We start from the raw sequence: 16,391 nt of genomic DNA, 5'->3' as shown, positions 1-16,391 counted from the left end.
TATTTTTTTTCACTTCATTCTGTACTTGTAGGTTGTGCAAAGCCTTCAAACTTAGGCCACATGTTTGCAAGTGATATATAAATGCCATATTTGGTATTTATGTGTGGGAACCTCTAACAATATTATACCGGGTGTCCCAGCTATCTTTAGCCAAGGGTTAAAAAATACAATATTGGAGGCAGGCGAGTAAAGTCAGTTTCAAATTGCTGAGAGCCACCTTGCGCGCTACAGACAATTTTTTGTTTTGTAATTAACTAATTTGCTAATTAGGACGACTGAACTAATTTGCTAAATATTGACTTTAGGCAAGAAATCCTGCTTGCAAAGTTCGAGAGCGTCCTCAAAAACCCCAACTGCATTATTTGCGATAAAGAAAGTCTCACGTATACCTTTTTTCCAAGCTGCAAAGAAAGCCCGCGAAATACAAAAAGAACCACGTGACTAGCGCGCTCGCGCGCCGCGAGAATGCTGCCCTCAGCCGAGGTTTGAGCGAACGAAATCACCTGCGGCCGAGACTCGCCGGCTCCGTTGCAGCGGTAGGCCTATAAGTGGGCGGTGGTTTCTTGGCCCGTTGCCAGCCAGCTGCGCGCGTGACGGTGCAAGTTGTAGCGAGCGCGGGCCGAAACCACCTTTAACTTATCGGCCTACCGCTGCAACGGAGACGCCGAGTCGCGGCCGCAGCTGCTTTCGTTCGCTCAAACCACGGCTGAGGGCAGCATCCTCGCGGCGCGCGAGCGCGCTAGTCACGTGGTTCTTTTTGTATTTCGCGGGCTTTCTTTACAGCTTGGAAAAAATGGTATACGTGAGACTTCCTTTATCGCAAATAATGGAATTGTGGTTTTCGAGGAAGCTCTCGAACTTTGCAAGCAGGATTTCTTGCCTAAAGTCAATATTTAGCAAATTAGTTAAATCGTCCTAATTAACAAATTAGTTAATTACAAAACAAAAAATTGTCTGTAGCGCGCAAGGTGGCTCTCAGCAATTTGCAACTGATTTTACTCGCCTGCCTCTAATATTGTATTTTTTAACCCTTGGCTAAAGATAGCTGGGACACCCGGTATATGTGGCCAAGAGTATGTTCTCAGGTTGATCACATTGCTGCACAACATGCAGCACTGAACTTTCACCTGTGCATATCTTTTTGTCTGCTTTCTATACGGTTTGACACACCTGTTTGTGCAGTCATGATATCTTTACAATCACAAAGTCAAGAGTCGAAATAAACACCGCACTAACCCTGCATACATTCAACTCTGTGTCTTTATAGTACTAATGATTTTTTTTTTCTTCAGTTTGCAGTTACCAACAATTTTCGCATTCCAAAATTCTGGCTTCCTACAGTCACAAGATTTAAGTGCTACAAATAAACATCATATTCACGGCCTGTGCATGCAGACAAAAATGGTTTCCGAGCTAAAGCTTCATCTTAAATGTTCGCTTGTACAGTTACCCATCAGAAAAGGAGTGAGGAGAGTTAAAAAAAAAATAGAGCAATCTTTGCTTTTAAAGTTTTCTGTGCCATATTTGGTAACTAATATTTTAGCTGTTGTGCTTCACGAAGCAAAAAAATTAACGACGAACTTGTTTACTTATTTGCAGGTGTAAAACTCTTGAACCATTGGTCAGTCTGTTGGGTTCTTCTAGTTTTGCTTTTGTCTTTGCTACCAAAGCTCCGATCGTCTGAACTTATTAAGGCTCGAGTCAGCCGAACCATGTCTGCGTGTGCATGTATCGGCTGGTTTCCGCAGTGTTCAGCGACACGCTTGATTTCGTGTTTTCTCCCCCTACGTTGCTTCAGCCATCTTACAGATTACTAAAGCTTTTCAGTTGCACATTAATTTTAGCAGACAAACCCTTTTTAAAATTTTCAATACCTTTTTTTTCTCATACCAGTCGAATAACCACTCAGATTGCGCTGTGTACGACCTCTTAAACGACTGCAAGGGAACCAGCAGCACGTCAACAAGCGAAGCACACATGCAAACCGTGCGAACTGCGAAGCAGTCGACGCTCGTACGACTCGTCTTGGCTGATATTGGCTGGCTGTATTCGCTGTGAAGCTGTGGCTATGACTTCAGATTCCACTGGCTGATTGGATTCAAGTCGAGATTCCACGAGATCTCAACGAGAGCTCTCTGCCTTCCTTTCTCTTTCGTGCTTGTTAGCTACAGACCACGTTTGGGTCTGCTTGCTCGCAAAAATGGCAGCGTAAGTAATTTCCCCAATTTTTGGGCTCGTCTACGCGTACGTTGTCATTCTTTTAAGGCCACATTCTCACGACCTAATGTTTTTGCAGGACCACGAAAGAAGCTATACAGTCTGTTCAAGTGTTCGGTAGGAAGGTGAGTGCGTAGGCCTAACATAAGATCTCGCTCGCCAAAGTTGTCACCAGATTGTTTCCAAAACTTGCATGTACTTTGCGGTGTTTATGATTAATTTGGTCGCAGGCTGAGCTCTCACTCCATGCTGAAGGTTTAGTTAGATTAGTTAATATAGCGTGTTTCCGTTCCCGTGTTTAGACTGGTTAGTCACCCGGCTTGCTACACTACACGTGGATGCCGGCGTTATCGAGCCGTGTGTTGTGACAGTTGATAGAAGAAATCTCCTGCTCACCGAAATACTGTCATGATGGCGCTGACAATGCCCCGTGCGTTTTCAGAAAACTGCCACTGCCGTGGCTTACTGCAAGCGCGGCAATGGACTGCTCAAAGTCAACGGCCGGCCGCTGGAGAACATCGAGCCCTTGACGCTGCGTTACAAGGTAAGCGTGCGGTGGGGAGCGTTTGTGTGTCTTGTGTTAGCAGTGAGTTGTGGGCGGCGCACAGCGATCATCGTATGTATGCATTATCCAACGATATTATCGAGCGTTGTGCCGTTAAAACCACCAGCTGACTAATATTCTAACTTGTCACGTTTTTCGTATTTGCTACCGCAATCTCTGGTGCTTTGAGGGTTCACTCTTGCACCCTCGCAATTTTTGTAATAATGCGCAAGCATTGACTACAGCACATGGTAGCATCTATTAAAGGGACCGACAACTGGCCAGAACGGTTGATTAGATCTTGGTAGAAATGAAAAGGCCGTGAATTATAGTCACAGATTCCAGAATACTTTTCGCGATCTGAGTAGGATTTATATTTTTAAATCGCGTTTAAAAAGTAACAAAAACCGGTATGTCGCGCAGCCTAGCGCGAGCGCCATGAACCAGACGTATGCAGTCTTAAGCACTTTGTTGTACGTAGTCTAATGCTTTTACACGCACCAGAACAAGGGCTGAAAATTTGAATATGTATGTTATTGTCGATTCCCGTTTGTTTCTTAGGTAAAAAGAAGTAAAGCATGAGGTGCGGCGCTGCTTTCGTGGCTTCCAGTGAAACGCAGGCTGCGGCGTTTCCCGCGTAGCTCGACCCTCGTCTGCTCTCGTCGTCTCGGACTTTTGAAGAGTAGCACGCGAGTTTGCGCTTCTGCTCGCAAAATGCCATCGACTTACTGTTCTGTGGAGGATTGCTACAGCACTGCTGGTGTATCCTACCACTTGTTTCGTTTTCGAAGACTTAGCTTGGCTTGGCTTGACTAAAATGTGATAAAGCGACCTGCGTACGGCCAAAGTACTTCTATAAGAAGCCCCAGAAAAACGCTATAACTATTGTAAAATAATTTAATAGGCTAGAAAGCAGTAGTCGCGGCACCGCAGGCTTTGCAAACGTAACATTGCCTTTTTATACTTAGGGCATAACTTGTCACCACTGCTGGCGTATAATCGCTATCGCGCTCACCTCTCACTGTTTGCAGCATGTGATATTAAGACTGCATAATCGCTGCAGATCGAAAAACTCTGATTACAAATGTTTTACGGCGTTCTCCGCGTTACCACTCCGTGATTAGAAGCTCTGACCGGTAAGCTTCCCATTGCACTCAAGAAAACGAGTACCACAAAAGCTGGTTGTCGGTCCCTTTAAAGGTGAAAAACAACGGGATATGCTATGCGCAAGCGCAGAAAGCGCCCTCATGTGCGAACGCCATCTGCTACGCTGTTTGCTTTGAGATGCATACACGCTGTCAGCGTTACCTGTGCGATCATGTGTTCAGAAAACTGGTGTGAAGCTGATCGGCGTATCCCTGATCTCGTTGCTTCTCGCCCGATATTAGAAACTATCATAAACTATCAGACGCTCGCACGATATTATTCAAAAAATTGCAAGGGTGTGCACAGCACACCAACATCACGACCAAACAGAGTGATACCACTGATGTATTTCCCACACGTCAGTATGCCACTAGGAACTGAATCCCCTGGACAAGTTCATTGACAGCACCATTCTTAATTCCTGTTGTGAATTATCAGTTCTTATTGTACGATAATGGTGCTAATACAGTAATCCATTCTTGACCTTTCTTCGCAGCTGCTTGAGCCCATCCTGTTGCTGGGCAAGGAGCGCTTCGCTGGCGTCGACATCAGGATCCGTGTGAAGGGTGGTGGTAACGTGGCCCAGATTTATGGTACGTGGCGTCATTTACCGAAGGCCTTAATTATCGCTGTGTCATTTCTTTCCCGCCTATAGCCTTTATGTACACTCCTTCAATGCTTTTTGCAGCTAGTGCATTAACCAAGGCTGTGTTTAAAAGCAGGCATTTTCAGGTGTCTGCTTTAAAGTGGATAAATTGACTGATGCACGCATGCAAGCATCAATTGGCACATTGATAGCAAGGGCACCTGAAACAATAGGTCTGTTTCAATGAAGCATGTAATCATGTCTTGGCTTGCTCAGACAAAAAGTACAACTGAAAAGATATATTTGCATGCAGTTCAATCACACAGTTGGGCATGATGCGTTTTAATAGCGTTTAGCACCTGCAGTATGTGCTGATGTTGCTCTACACAGTAGCCCGGGTCTGCAATATTTTGGTGTACAAAACTGCCCATTCATTACTCGGGCTTGGGGACTACATAGCAGCCTGGGAATAGCAGGTTTGCAGTGATTTAATACTACATTGTTGCACCTAAGAAGTGCTCATTTTAGCAATCGCACTGCTGCATTTATAACTTGGAGAGCTCCTAGTGTCTATAAACTTTGTACTCATAATAATTAGGCCTTCTTTTTCTTCAAGTAAATGTTGATTGATTGCATTGCTATGTAATTATGTCTGTGTGAGAGCACTGTCTACCCTACCATGAAGGGTGATGTTTCATTCTCAGCACATCCTTGTGCACTGCAGTGCCATTTACTCAAAAAGATTTTTCAACATGCTAAACGCTTCTGTTCTGTGCAGCCATCCGGCAAGCCATTTCCAAGGCCCTCGTTGCGTACTACCAGAAATGTAAGCTCATAGTTTGTTCTCATGTTCCTGTGACTGTTAACTTGTTCATTGTTGCTAACATTTCTCTTTGTTTCTTTTTAAACATTTTTAAAAATAGGGATTTTCATTCAGCTTTTATTCTGTTAAAGCAGGGACACTTCACTTTATTAAACTTCGAGCTGGGCTTTTGTTAGTATTCCATACCTGCCAACTCTCCCGAATTGTCCGGGAGACTTCTGAATTTTGACCTAATCTCCCGATTGTACGAATGCTATCTCGAATCTCCCAAAAAGTGGCTGAAAAATGGAAACTTTCTGCATCTGTCTGTCTTGGCCCCCGTTCCACGCATACTTTGGGCAGGAAGCGTTCATGCGAGTTCTTCGAGAGTGTCTGCGTTAATGCGACGTGTTGTCAATTTGAAACCTGTAGCAACGCCCGCAACTTCAGATCGCCAACTGCCAATGGAGGTCGGTTGGTTCGGTGGAAGGGGGGCGTGCGCGCTACAGCAGCGGCGCCGATCGAGGCGGCCGTGTGAGCGCGGAAATGTGTTGCGGGCGACCTCCGCAAGGATCGCTAGCTACTACCACTGTAAACAGATCTTTCATGAGCGCTGCAGGCAGGCATCTTTCTGGAGGAGGCGTTGTTTGAAGCACGACCGGGTTTGAAGGAAGTTCAAGCGCAATTTCTACGCTAGGTCTATGCCGCCTGCCTAGGCGTCAGTTGCGTTTGTTATGTGGTTGTGGGGGTTGCGTGTTTCCCCGAGTTCAGTTGGGAGGTACATGGCGGTGTCAAAAGCAAAGAAGAAGTACTTGCGTGTGTTTCTGGACTCGTACACAGCCGAGTTTCCGTGCTTTGTGACTTCGCGTAAAGGTGACAAGTACGGATTTTGTACCACGTGCGCCAGTGATGTAAGCGTTTTGCACGGCGGCAAGGCCAACATAAAGGTGCAGATGGCTTCACAGAAGCATCAGAACTACGTTCGTGCTGAGGAAGGGCAGGGCAACATCGGAAGTTTCTTCCAAAAGAGCTGCGAAGACAGTGCGATCCGCGCAGAATGCCTATTCATGGGATTTCTTGTGGAACACAACTTGCCACTAAGCGCTAGTGTGATCTCGCAGCACCGTTTTGTCGGAAAATGGGAACCAGGTCCCCTCACAAGTAAAGAATTTTGGTTCCCTCCACTACAAAAACAAGAAGTTTCTCATGATGAAAGAACAAAGCAGCTCAAAATAAACATCCGTACCCTTGTCTGATGTGAGTCGCCAGTCTCAGTAATTTCCGATATGCAAAAAAAAAAAAACTACCCCCCCCCCTTCCCCCGCCCGTTGCTGTCTCCCGCATTTTCATGCCGCTAGGTTGGCAGGTATGGTATTCAGTGAACTGAAGTTTTAAGGAGATGGTGTGTGAGTTGTATGATATTGCTTTGCTCTCAATTGAATTGTGATGTTTATAAACAATGAATTTAGTGTTCAAACTGCCAGAACAGTGGCTTTGTTTGAAAAGCCATGCATTGAGGTTGGCAACAGTGCTTGCAGCGTTTGTTGCAACATATAAAATTGCACTGTCATTGGACAGAAACACCTTGCTTGCTGTCTCACAGGCACACAGTGGAAGAAATTTAGGACAAAAATTGCTGGTTCTTTTGAGTGAAGGTGGTGCTGACTTGTGGTCTGTTTGATTCCAGTGCTGCTTCTGTGTTCTAATGGAGGTCAATATAAGTTTTTGCCATAAATCACATGAGGTTTTTCTGACATAGTATGCAGACAGAAAACATTCATTCAGCAGCAATTACAGAGTTAACACAAACATCTCGTGATTTATCTCTTATGCATGGAGAAAGTGACCATCGCTAATTTTGTTCAGTAAGCAGATAGTGCCCATTTCCTGTACACCATCAGTATAGCACTGGATGTGGCTTTTTTTTTACTTCTTCAGTAGCAGTGCGTTTTTTTTTTTTTTTAATCCGTTTCCACCTTTGTTACTCAGGTGTATATATTGCCTCAAGCAGTGTGTACAGTGTTGTCAACAGGTTTTCATGTTTCCAGCTGCATTACACAGTATATTTTTGTCATGTAAATTGTAGAGCATATATAATATCTGAAGAAAATTATAAACCCTACGGGAAAGTATACCGTATAAACGCGTGTAAGGGCCGCACTTTTTTTTCAAGAAATGAGGGCCTATTTTCAGAGTGCGGCCCATACACGTGACATTTTTTTTTTTTTTAAGTAAAAACGCACCAGTTAGCGAACGAAGAGCGTTTATTGCAGTATACGACATTTCTTGCGACATACGTGCTCAATCGTCGTCACTCGGCGAGTCCTCAAACTTGGAGTCCGAGATGAGATGGTGCGCTGCGAAGCGCCGTCACCCCACAAGCAGTCATCTTCCGTGCCATCCAAGCTGTTAGATATCCCGGCGACTTTAAAACTTCGGGACACAATGTCCGCCGACACCGAGCTCCACGCAGATAGGATCCACCCAAGTACAGTCGCCAAGGCTAGTCCCTTCACACGCAGCATGTCCGTTGTGAGTGCAAGACCATCATTCCGCACTTCAGTCACATAGCGGAGCAAATCTTCTTCCAAATAGGGAAACTTGCACTGCTCTCCTCGGAAAGCGCGCTTAGTGCTGTTGGTGTTTCGCAAGGCTTCTTTTTGAGCACACCAACGTCGAACACACTTCTCGTCAACGTCGAATTTTCTGCCGGCGGCACGTTTCCAATGCTCGAGAGCATATCGAGAGCATACTCGATCACCTTCAACTTATAGCCAGCAGTGTAGCTATTCAGGTACTTGCCCATCTTGCCAAAACGTGAACGCCGTGTAGAAAACAAGCTAGCACGAAGGTCATCGAACAGTGCAGAAAACTACAGCAAATGGCTGGCTGAACTTCACTAACTTCTAGAACACTGTAACTGCACAAACCGAACAACGCGAACGCCATGCCAAAGTTGGTGATGCTAATGCCGATATGGATAGCGCCGATAGCGCGTTTGTATAGAGATGTGAGAAGCTAAAGATAAAATCCTGCTTTAACTTTAGTTGGCGAGTCTATGAATACTAATAAAGAAGTTAAAATTTTTAGCCCACTTCACGAACATCTTAACACGAATAAAATCCAAAAAATATATATATACATACTCTGGTGACGATGATGATGGTTGCGTTTTCTTGTGCCATCTATCGACTACGCCTAGAAGCTTACGCGCGCGCGCATTTTGAATACGTATTGGTTGAGGAAAGTGTGGGTGCGGCCCTTACGCGGATTTTTTTTTTTTTTTTTAGAATATGCACTTCAAAAAAACGGGGTGCGGCCCTTACACGGGTGCGGCCCTTACACGCGTTTATACGGTATTGACTGCAGGATGCTCCGAATCCTCTTGCTCAGATTCATGCGGCTGTGCCTGGTTGTGTAAGGGTTGCATCACTGCTTTGAATGCTAGAAACATAAGACAACAAATTTGTGTAAGGCTCCCACTTCCTTCAAAAGCCCTTTGTGTTTGGTTTTTCACAGACTTCGAAAAAGTTTTTATCAAGTTCAATTTCTTCGCTATACCAGTCTCACTCCAAGTGATTAACCACACTGTCGTAATATGAGCTTGTGTAGGATTCAGTGATCCCGACATCTGGTTGCACTGTCTAGTGGTGTGATCAGGATGGCCGCGGCTGTAACGGAGATGTTCTTTTTCTTCAATGTTTCAGATGTGGATGAGCAGTCCAAGAAGGAGATCAAGGACACCCTGATCCAGTACGACCGCACATTGCTTGTGGCTGACCCAAGGCGCTGCGAGCCCAAGAAGTTTGGCGGACCTGGTGCCCGTGCCAGATACCAGAAGTCCTACCGTTAAAAAAGCAAAGCACAATAAATCCTTTGCCTCCTTTGGCACATGTCGTTTTGGTTTGAGTAGCACACAGTTTTCAAAAAACTGTGTGAGTTTGGAAAGCTGTCTTAGCAAAATATCTAGAAGTACAGTGATAGTAACACGTGAACTGCAGTCTATAGATATACCATGAAAGCGACTTATGAACTGGTGTACACACTGCGAGTATGGAAAGCTGTCTTAGCAAAATATCTAGAAGTACAGTGATGGTAACACATGAACTGCAGTCTATAAATATACCATGAAAGCGACTTATGAACTGGTGTACACACCGCAGAATTGCATGTTATCTGTGGTATTTGTAAATGGGAACAATATTTTGAACAGCTTATCTGTGTTCGTGTTACTGTCAACTTCATTCTATCACCAAAAATCTCCATAGTAGAGACTCCTAGATTTTTATGCCATATTGTCACGTAGGCAACAACGATGCAATGTTCGTTCAGAAAATTAGGTTTATTGGAGCAAACTTGCGCTCCGCAGTCAACTCAAAGGAAAAACGAATGCGGCGAAGAAACAGCCAACAAAATGGCAACGTACGCAGGCGAGCGTCGGCGGGAAGAGTGCCGCGGCGTTTCTGCTGCGGGCCTTTTTGTGTCTCGGCGTTATTCTTTTTTGATGCCATCGAATTACAGCGATAAGCGAAGCACTCGCCCTATCAAATCAAGATACCCTGGGTGAGCTACAAAAGAGAGAGAGAGAGAGTGAAACACGGGCTTCGCTTCGAACACGGATAAGAACTCCGGCTGCCAGACGCTGGCAACTTAATAAGCAAAAGAACAAACCAGAAGGCGCTGCTCGCGGCATTGCCCCCCCTCTAAGAGGCATCGACCCGATGCTAATAATGAAATGGTAGTACAAAAAAAAGGAGTCTGTCATCTCGCGTAGTATGGTTTGAGACGGACCACGTGAACGACTTCTTCGGGTCGCGTGCGTCGTCGTGATGTGCCGGAGTCACCGTCGGGGACAACCTCGTAGATTAGTTGGCCAAGACGTCGTTGAATTCTGTAGGGTCCGAAATATCGTCGCAAGAGCTTCTCACTGAGTCCGCGACGTCGGATTGGAGTCCAAACCCACACAAGATCACCAGGGTGATAATCGGCGTCCTGGCGTCGGAGGTTGTAGCGTCCCGCGTCAACTAGGTGCTGGTCCGCTATACGCACTCGAGCAAGCTGGCGCGCTTCCTCCGCACGTTGCAGGTACCCCTGGACGTCGGCGTTGACGTCGTCGTCTTCTAGGTGCGGTAGCATGGCGTCGAGCATCGTCGTAGGCAGTCTTCCGTAGACCAGCTCGAATGGAGTCATCCGCGTAGTTTCTTGGATAGCTGTGTTGTACGCGAAAGTGACATATGGGAGAACTGCGTCCCACGTCTTATGTTCAACGTCGACGTACATAGCATATCCGCGATCGTCTTATTAAGGCGTTCGGTGAGTCCGTTCGTCTGGGGGTGGTACGCCGTGGTCTTCCGGTGATCCGTGTTGCTGTAGCGCAAGACTCATTGCATAAGCTCTGCAGTGAACGCCGTCCCACGGTCCGTGATTAGGACTTCAGGGGCTCCATGTCGCAGCACCACTTGGTGGATGAAAAATTTGGCGACTTCCTCTGCAGTCCCTCTGGGAAGCGCGGCAGTCTCTGCGTATCGTGTCATGTAGTCTGTGGCTACGACAATCCACTTGTTCGCGGCTCGTGACGTGGGGAACGGGCCAAGAAGGTCCATGCCAATCTGTTGGAAGGGCCTCGATGGTACAGTGATTGGCTGCAGAAGTCCGGCGGGTCTAGTCGGCGGCGTTTTCCGGCGCTGGCAGTCACGGCAGCTCCTGACGTAGTGGGTGACGTCGGATGTGAGACGGGGCCAGTAGTACTTTGTCTTGATCTTTCCGAGCGTACGTGCCGTGCCGAGGTGCCCTGATGCTGGTTCGTCGTGGCACGCCTGCAAGATTTCGTCGCGGAGGACAGCGGTGATGACGAGAAGGTACTTCGTTCTCGTTGTAGGGTCGAAGTTTTTCTTCACGAGCACCGATTTTTTTTAGGCAGAATGCAGCGGAGTTGCGTTTAAAAGCCCTTGGCACGGCGACGTTGTGTCCTTCGAGATGGTCGATCATGGCGCGCAACTCGGTGTCAGCTCGCTGCTGGGCGGCCAGGTCGCTTTCCGTCACGATGCCGAAGAACGCCATGTCTTCATCGGAGTCCTGTGGCGCCGGTTCGACTGGAGCGCGTGATAGGCAGTCGGCGTCAGAATGTTTCCTGCCGGATTTGTAAACAATGGTGACGTCGTATTCCTGCAGGCGCAGGTTCCATCGCCCCAGTCGGCCGGAAGGATCCTTCAAATTTGCGAGCCATGGTGGTCCGTTACCACCTTAAATGGCCTGCCGTAGACGTACGGGCGAAACTTTGAAATGGCCCATATTATGGCAAGACACTCTTTTTCCGAGGCCGAGTAGTTCCTTTCTGTTTTCGATAGGCCGCGGCTGGCGTAAGCGATTACGTTTTCGCGGCCGTTCTGCTTTTGGACAAGGACAGCACCCAAGCCTACGTCACTTGCGTCTGTGTGCATTTCTGTTTCGGCAGATTCGTTAAAATGTGCAAGCACAGGCGGGCTCTGTAGGCGGTTTTGCAGTTCACAGAACGCGTTTTCCTGAGTTTTCTCCCAGCAGAACTGAACGTTGTCTCTTTTCAAGCGCGTGAGCGGTTCGGCGATTTTTGCGAAGTTTTCGACGAAGCGCCTATAGTACGCGCACAGTCCGAGGAATCTTCGCACGCCTTTTTTGTCTTGCGGCCTTGGAAAGTTGGCTATGGCTGTAGTTTTCGCTGGGTCAGGCAGCACTCCCTCGGCGTTGATGACGTGGCCCAAAAAATTCAGTTGGTCGTACGCGAAGCGGCACTTCTCAATTTTTAGCGTTAACCCCGACGTACGGATGGCTTCGAGCACAGACTGCAACCGCACGAGGTGTTCGTCGAAATTCCGGGAAAACACGACGACGTCGTCGAGGTAGACGAGGCAGGTGTGCCATTTTAGGCCGGCCAGTACAGTATCCATGACTCTTTGAAATGTTGCTGGCGCTGTGCATAGTCCAAACGGCATTACCTTGAACTCGTAGAGCCCGTCCGGCGTTATAAACGCTGTCTTCTCGCGGTCCCTTTCGTCAACTTCAATTTGCCAGTACCCGGTTGTCAGGTCCATCGAAGAGAAGTACTTGGCATGGCAAAGGTGGTCTAGGGCGTCGTCGATTCGTGGGAGTGGGACCGGTATACGTCTTTTTTTTGTGATTTTGTTCAGTCGCCGGTAGTCGACGCAGAACCTCATTGTGCCGTCTTTTTTCTTCACGAGTACCACTGGGGCAGCCCAGGGACTTTTCGACGGTTGTATGATGTCATCAGCGAGCATGCGTTCAACTTGTGCCCGGATTGCTTCACGCTCATGCGCAGACACGCGGTAAGGTGACTGTCGCGTTGGGCGGGCGCCGTCTTCAGTGATAATCCGGTGCTTTGTAAGGGGTGTCTGACGTAGTTTGGAAGTTGACGTGAAACACTCGCTGTAGCGGCGCAGCAAAGCCCTTAATCTGTTCTGCTTTTCTTGCGGTAAAGCCGGGTTCACGTCGAAGAAGTGAGTAGACTTGAAGGCGTCGTCCGATTCGCGCTGAAAGTCGCGAAGGTGATCACGTCACTTTCTTCTTGAATTTCCTCGAAGAACGCAATGGAAGCGCTCTTGTTTAGGTGCTGGTATTCCTCGGTGAAATTTGTGATCAGGACGTGAGATTTTCCTTGCTTTAAACACACAATACCTCTTGCGACAGAAACACCGCGGTCCAGGAGCAAGCTGTGGTCGTTCTCCACGATTACGTCGCTGTCCGGAGCAGCATCCTGAGAGTAGACGGCAATCATGAGGCTGGCACGGGGAGGTAGGGTGATGTGGTCATCGGCAACCCTTAGAGGAGTACGTTGTTTGGTGCTTGGTTTCGGCGTCACGGCATGTTCCGCGGAGAAACTGATCGACTTGGCTTGCAAATCGATAATGGCACCATTCTCCGTCAAAAAATCCATGCCCAGTATTACGTCGCGCGAGCAGTTAGGCAGTACGACGAACGCAGCAGGGTACGTGGCGCCGTTTATGGTGATCCGCGACGTACAGGTTCCACTAGGCGTGACGAGGTGGCCTCCTGCAGTGCGGATGTGCGGACCGTCCCAACTTGTCATAACTTTTTTAAGTTTCGACGTGAATGGTCCGCTCATCACTGAATAGTCGGCGCCCGTGTCGATTAGTGCGACAACGTCAAAGCCGTCGATGCACAGCTGTACGTCAGAAGTAGTCGTTTTGGAGTTTCGGGTTTGGCGGGGCGTCGTATCACGACTGGCTCGCGTTGATGGTCGGCGGGTAGACGTCGTCGTCGTCTTGTTAACTGCGGCCTTGGTTACGTCGGGTAGGCGCCGCGCCGTGTGGCTGCCGCGTTGGGGGATCATGTCGGCGTTAGATCGGAGCGTCGGACTATGGGCGCGTCGTGAATCTTGGTCTTTGGTGCGGCGGTGCGTCGTTGGAGGATTTTCGTTTTTTCGCCGTAGTGCAACTTCACCTCCCGAATCTGCTGCCTTTAGTTTCCCCTTCCTGGGCTGGGGGACCTTCCGCGTGTGGAGTCACGGTTCGTTGATCCATAAGGATGGGGCGACGGTGAACGGCTGAAGCGCGCTGGTCCACGGCTGGTGTGAGAAAGGTACTCGTCGATCTCGTTGGGTCGTTGACCGGGCAAGGGGCGCGGTGCATCGACGGAGAAACCTCGCAGGCCCAGTTGTCTGTAGGAGCAGCGACGGTAGACGTGCCCGGCTTCTCCGCAGTGGTAACACAGCGGTCGACGGTAGGGGGTTCGCCACACGTCGGTTTTCCTTGGCGTCGCGTGTTCCATCACAGGCCGCCGGCCAGGCGACGGAGAACGGCGGTATGGAGGCTCCTGGCGACGAGGTACGGGTGGGCGGGGGGGTGGGGGGGGGCGGGGGCGCGAATAGCCGCGGCGTAAGCCATAGCCTGCGGCTCACGGGGTGGTTCCAGCAGCGTAGAAGTGCCCAGTGCTTGTTGCACCTCTTCACGGATAACGTCGCTTAGGGAAGCGACTTGGGGTTGCGGCGCCGTTGGGAGAAGTTTACGCAGCTCCTCCCTTACTACTGCGCGGATGGTCTCGCGTAGTGTATCCGTCGGAATATGGTTCCCGTCAATGTAGTTCATGCTGGCCGTGTCAACGCAGCGACGGTTATACTGCTTGGCACGAATTTCGAGGGCCTTCTCAATTGTACTAGCTTCGGCCACGAATTCGGCAATGGTTTTGGGCGGATTACGCACAAGCCCGGCAAACAGTTCTTCCTTGACGCTACGCATTAAGAAGCGTAACTTCTTTTCTTCGGCCATTTCAGGGTCAGCTCGGCTGAAGAACTTTTTCATCTCTTCTACAAACACGACTACACCTTCGTTGTGGTGTTGCGTGCGCGTCTGCAGCAAGACCTCGGCCCGCTCCTTCCGCACAACCGTGGTGAACGTCGCTAAAAATTGCGTCCTAAATCCCTGCCAGGACTCTATGGAGCTCTCATGGTTTTCGAACCAAGTTCGAGATGAGTCTGCGAGGTAGAAAAACACGTGCCTCAGTGTCTCCTCGTCGTCCCAGCGGTTGAACAGCTTGACCCGTTCAACTTGCTCCAACCAATCTTCGGGATCCTCCGAGGGTGACCCGTGAAATGGTGGCGGCTCCCTCGGTTGCTGAAGAACTACGGGAGGATTGGCGGTGTTGGTCATGGTGGCAGCGTTGTTCATGGCTGTGGCCACGACGTCTTCACTTTTTCCGGAAGCAGTCCAAACTCTGGCTGAAGACCTTGCTGTCGGCGGCTGGTACGAGTTGGACTTGCCTGACGACTTTCAGAGGGTTTAGGGTTCATGTACCCAGCACCTCCACCAGATGTCACGTAGGCAACAACGATGCAATGTTCGTTCAGAAAATTAGGTTTATTGGAGCAAACTTGCGCTCCGCCGTCAACTCAAAGGAAAAACGAGTGCGGCGAAGAAACAGCCAACAAAATGGCAACGTACGCAGGCGAGCGTCGGCGGGAAGAGTGCCGCGGCGTTTCTGCTGCGGGCCTTTTTGTGTCTCGGCGTTATTCTTTTTTGATGCCATCAAATTACAGCGATAAGCGAAGCACTCGCCCTATCAAATCAAGATACCCTGGGTGAGCTACAAAAGAGAGAGAGAGAGAGTGAAACACGGGCTTCGCTTCGAACACGGATAAGAACTCCGGCTGCCAGACGCTGGCAACTTAATAAGCAAAAGAACAAACCAGAAGGCGCTGCTCGCGGCAATATTGTACTTTAAGGCTGCACAATGATGCATGCTTCTAAGCAAGATTTCACTGACTGTCGCTGTGTGACTCACTTATGAGGATTTCATTTTTCACATTTTTCAGCTGCATCCTTTGGGGAGCCTTTCTTTGTCTGAACGTTGTCAGATGCCATCTTGCTTTCATTTGCCATGTTAAAAACTGCTCGCTACTTTCTCGTGAAGAATGCTGTAATGCTGATAGTGGTCCTAGGCACCTGGAAATGCTGGCCATACAGTGTTGAAGCGAGAAAAGTTGCTCAAAACTAGCTTTTTTTTTTTTTTTTTTTTTTTGTGGCACTCTCCAAAGAGTGCGACTGGTTCACGGTGTAAGAATATACTCAGGTGATGACACTCTTCCCCCAACGCATGGGAAACCGCAATCCACGCGCGTCCAGATAATGTTCGGGTTCTTATCAGATGATTTGCAGTTTCATCGGCGCCGTCTTGGAGGGCGCTACGAAAAGCGGGGCAGTCGTCTCCATAGCAACGCGCATGCTGCTGATAACGTGCATTTTTTTGTGCCATTTTGTTGGATAATGTGCATCCGCCAAGCGGCGTCGAGGGGCGAAATCGAGAGAGCAACAGGAGAGGGCACGGCGAGCCACGGCCGGTCTGAGGCGCGCGCTCGCTCCTTCCTTTACGGCCTGCGCACGGGGGGCTGTTGCTACCTATGGCCGCAATTTCGTGGACTGCTCCTAGAGTCACTGGAAAAATTTCAGAGTATCGCATCTGTTTTCCGCGCGCCGCCGCCGACGCGATTGGCTTACTCGCATCACGTGACCTTTCGCCGCCATATCCCTTCCAAGCGCTTTGGGTGCAGGCGCGTTCAATGCAGAGCGTGGCCGGACATTTAGCAGTAC

At 48.8% G+C, this 16,391-nt stretch overlaps 1 protein-coding gene across 1 annotated transcript; it reads left to right on the top strand.

Annotated features, from left to right (window-relative positions):
* The first annotated feature begins 2,101 nt into the window (after positions 1 to 2,101).
* On the top strand, positions 2,102 to 9,182 carry LOC119382731 (40S ribosomal protein S16). The gene is made up of 6 exons (XM_037650566.2): positions 2,102 to 2,208; positions 2,297 to 2,342; positions 2,660 to 2,761; positions 4,404 to 4,500; positions 5,272 to 5,319; positions 9,003 to 9,182. Exons 1-6 carry the CDS (start codon positions 2,201 to 2,203, stop codon positions 9,146 to 9,148), a joined length of 447 nt encoding a protein of 148 aa, XP_037506494.1. The 5' UTR covers positions 2,102 to 2,200; the 3' UTR covers positions 9,149 to 9,182.
* The last annotated feature ends 7,209 nt before the right edge of the window (positions 9,183 to 16,391 follow it).

This window comes from Rhipicephalus sanguineus, chromosome 2, assembly GCF_013339695.2.
Source record: "Rhipicephalus sanguineus isolate Rsan-2018 chromosome 2, BIME_Rsan_1.4, whole genome shotgun sequence".
NCBI lineage: Eukaryota > Metazoa > Arthropoda > Arachnida > Ixodida > Ixodidae > Rhipicephalus > Rhipicephalus sanguineus.
Note: the sequence above shows the minus strand (reverse complement) of the source record. Positions and strands in the feature narration are given on the sequence as shown.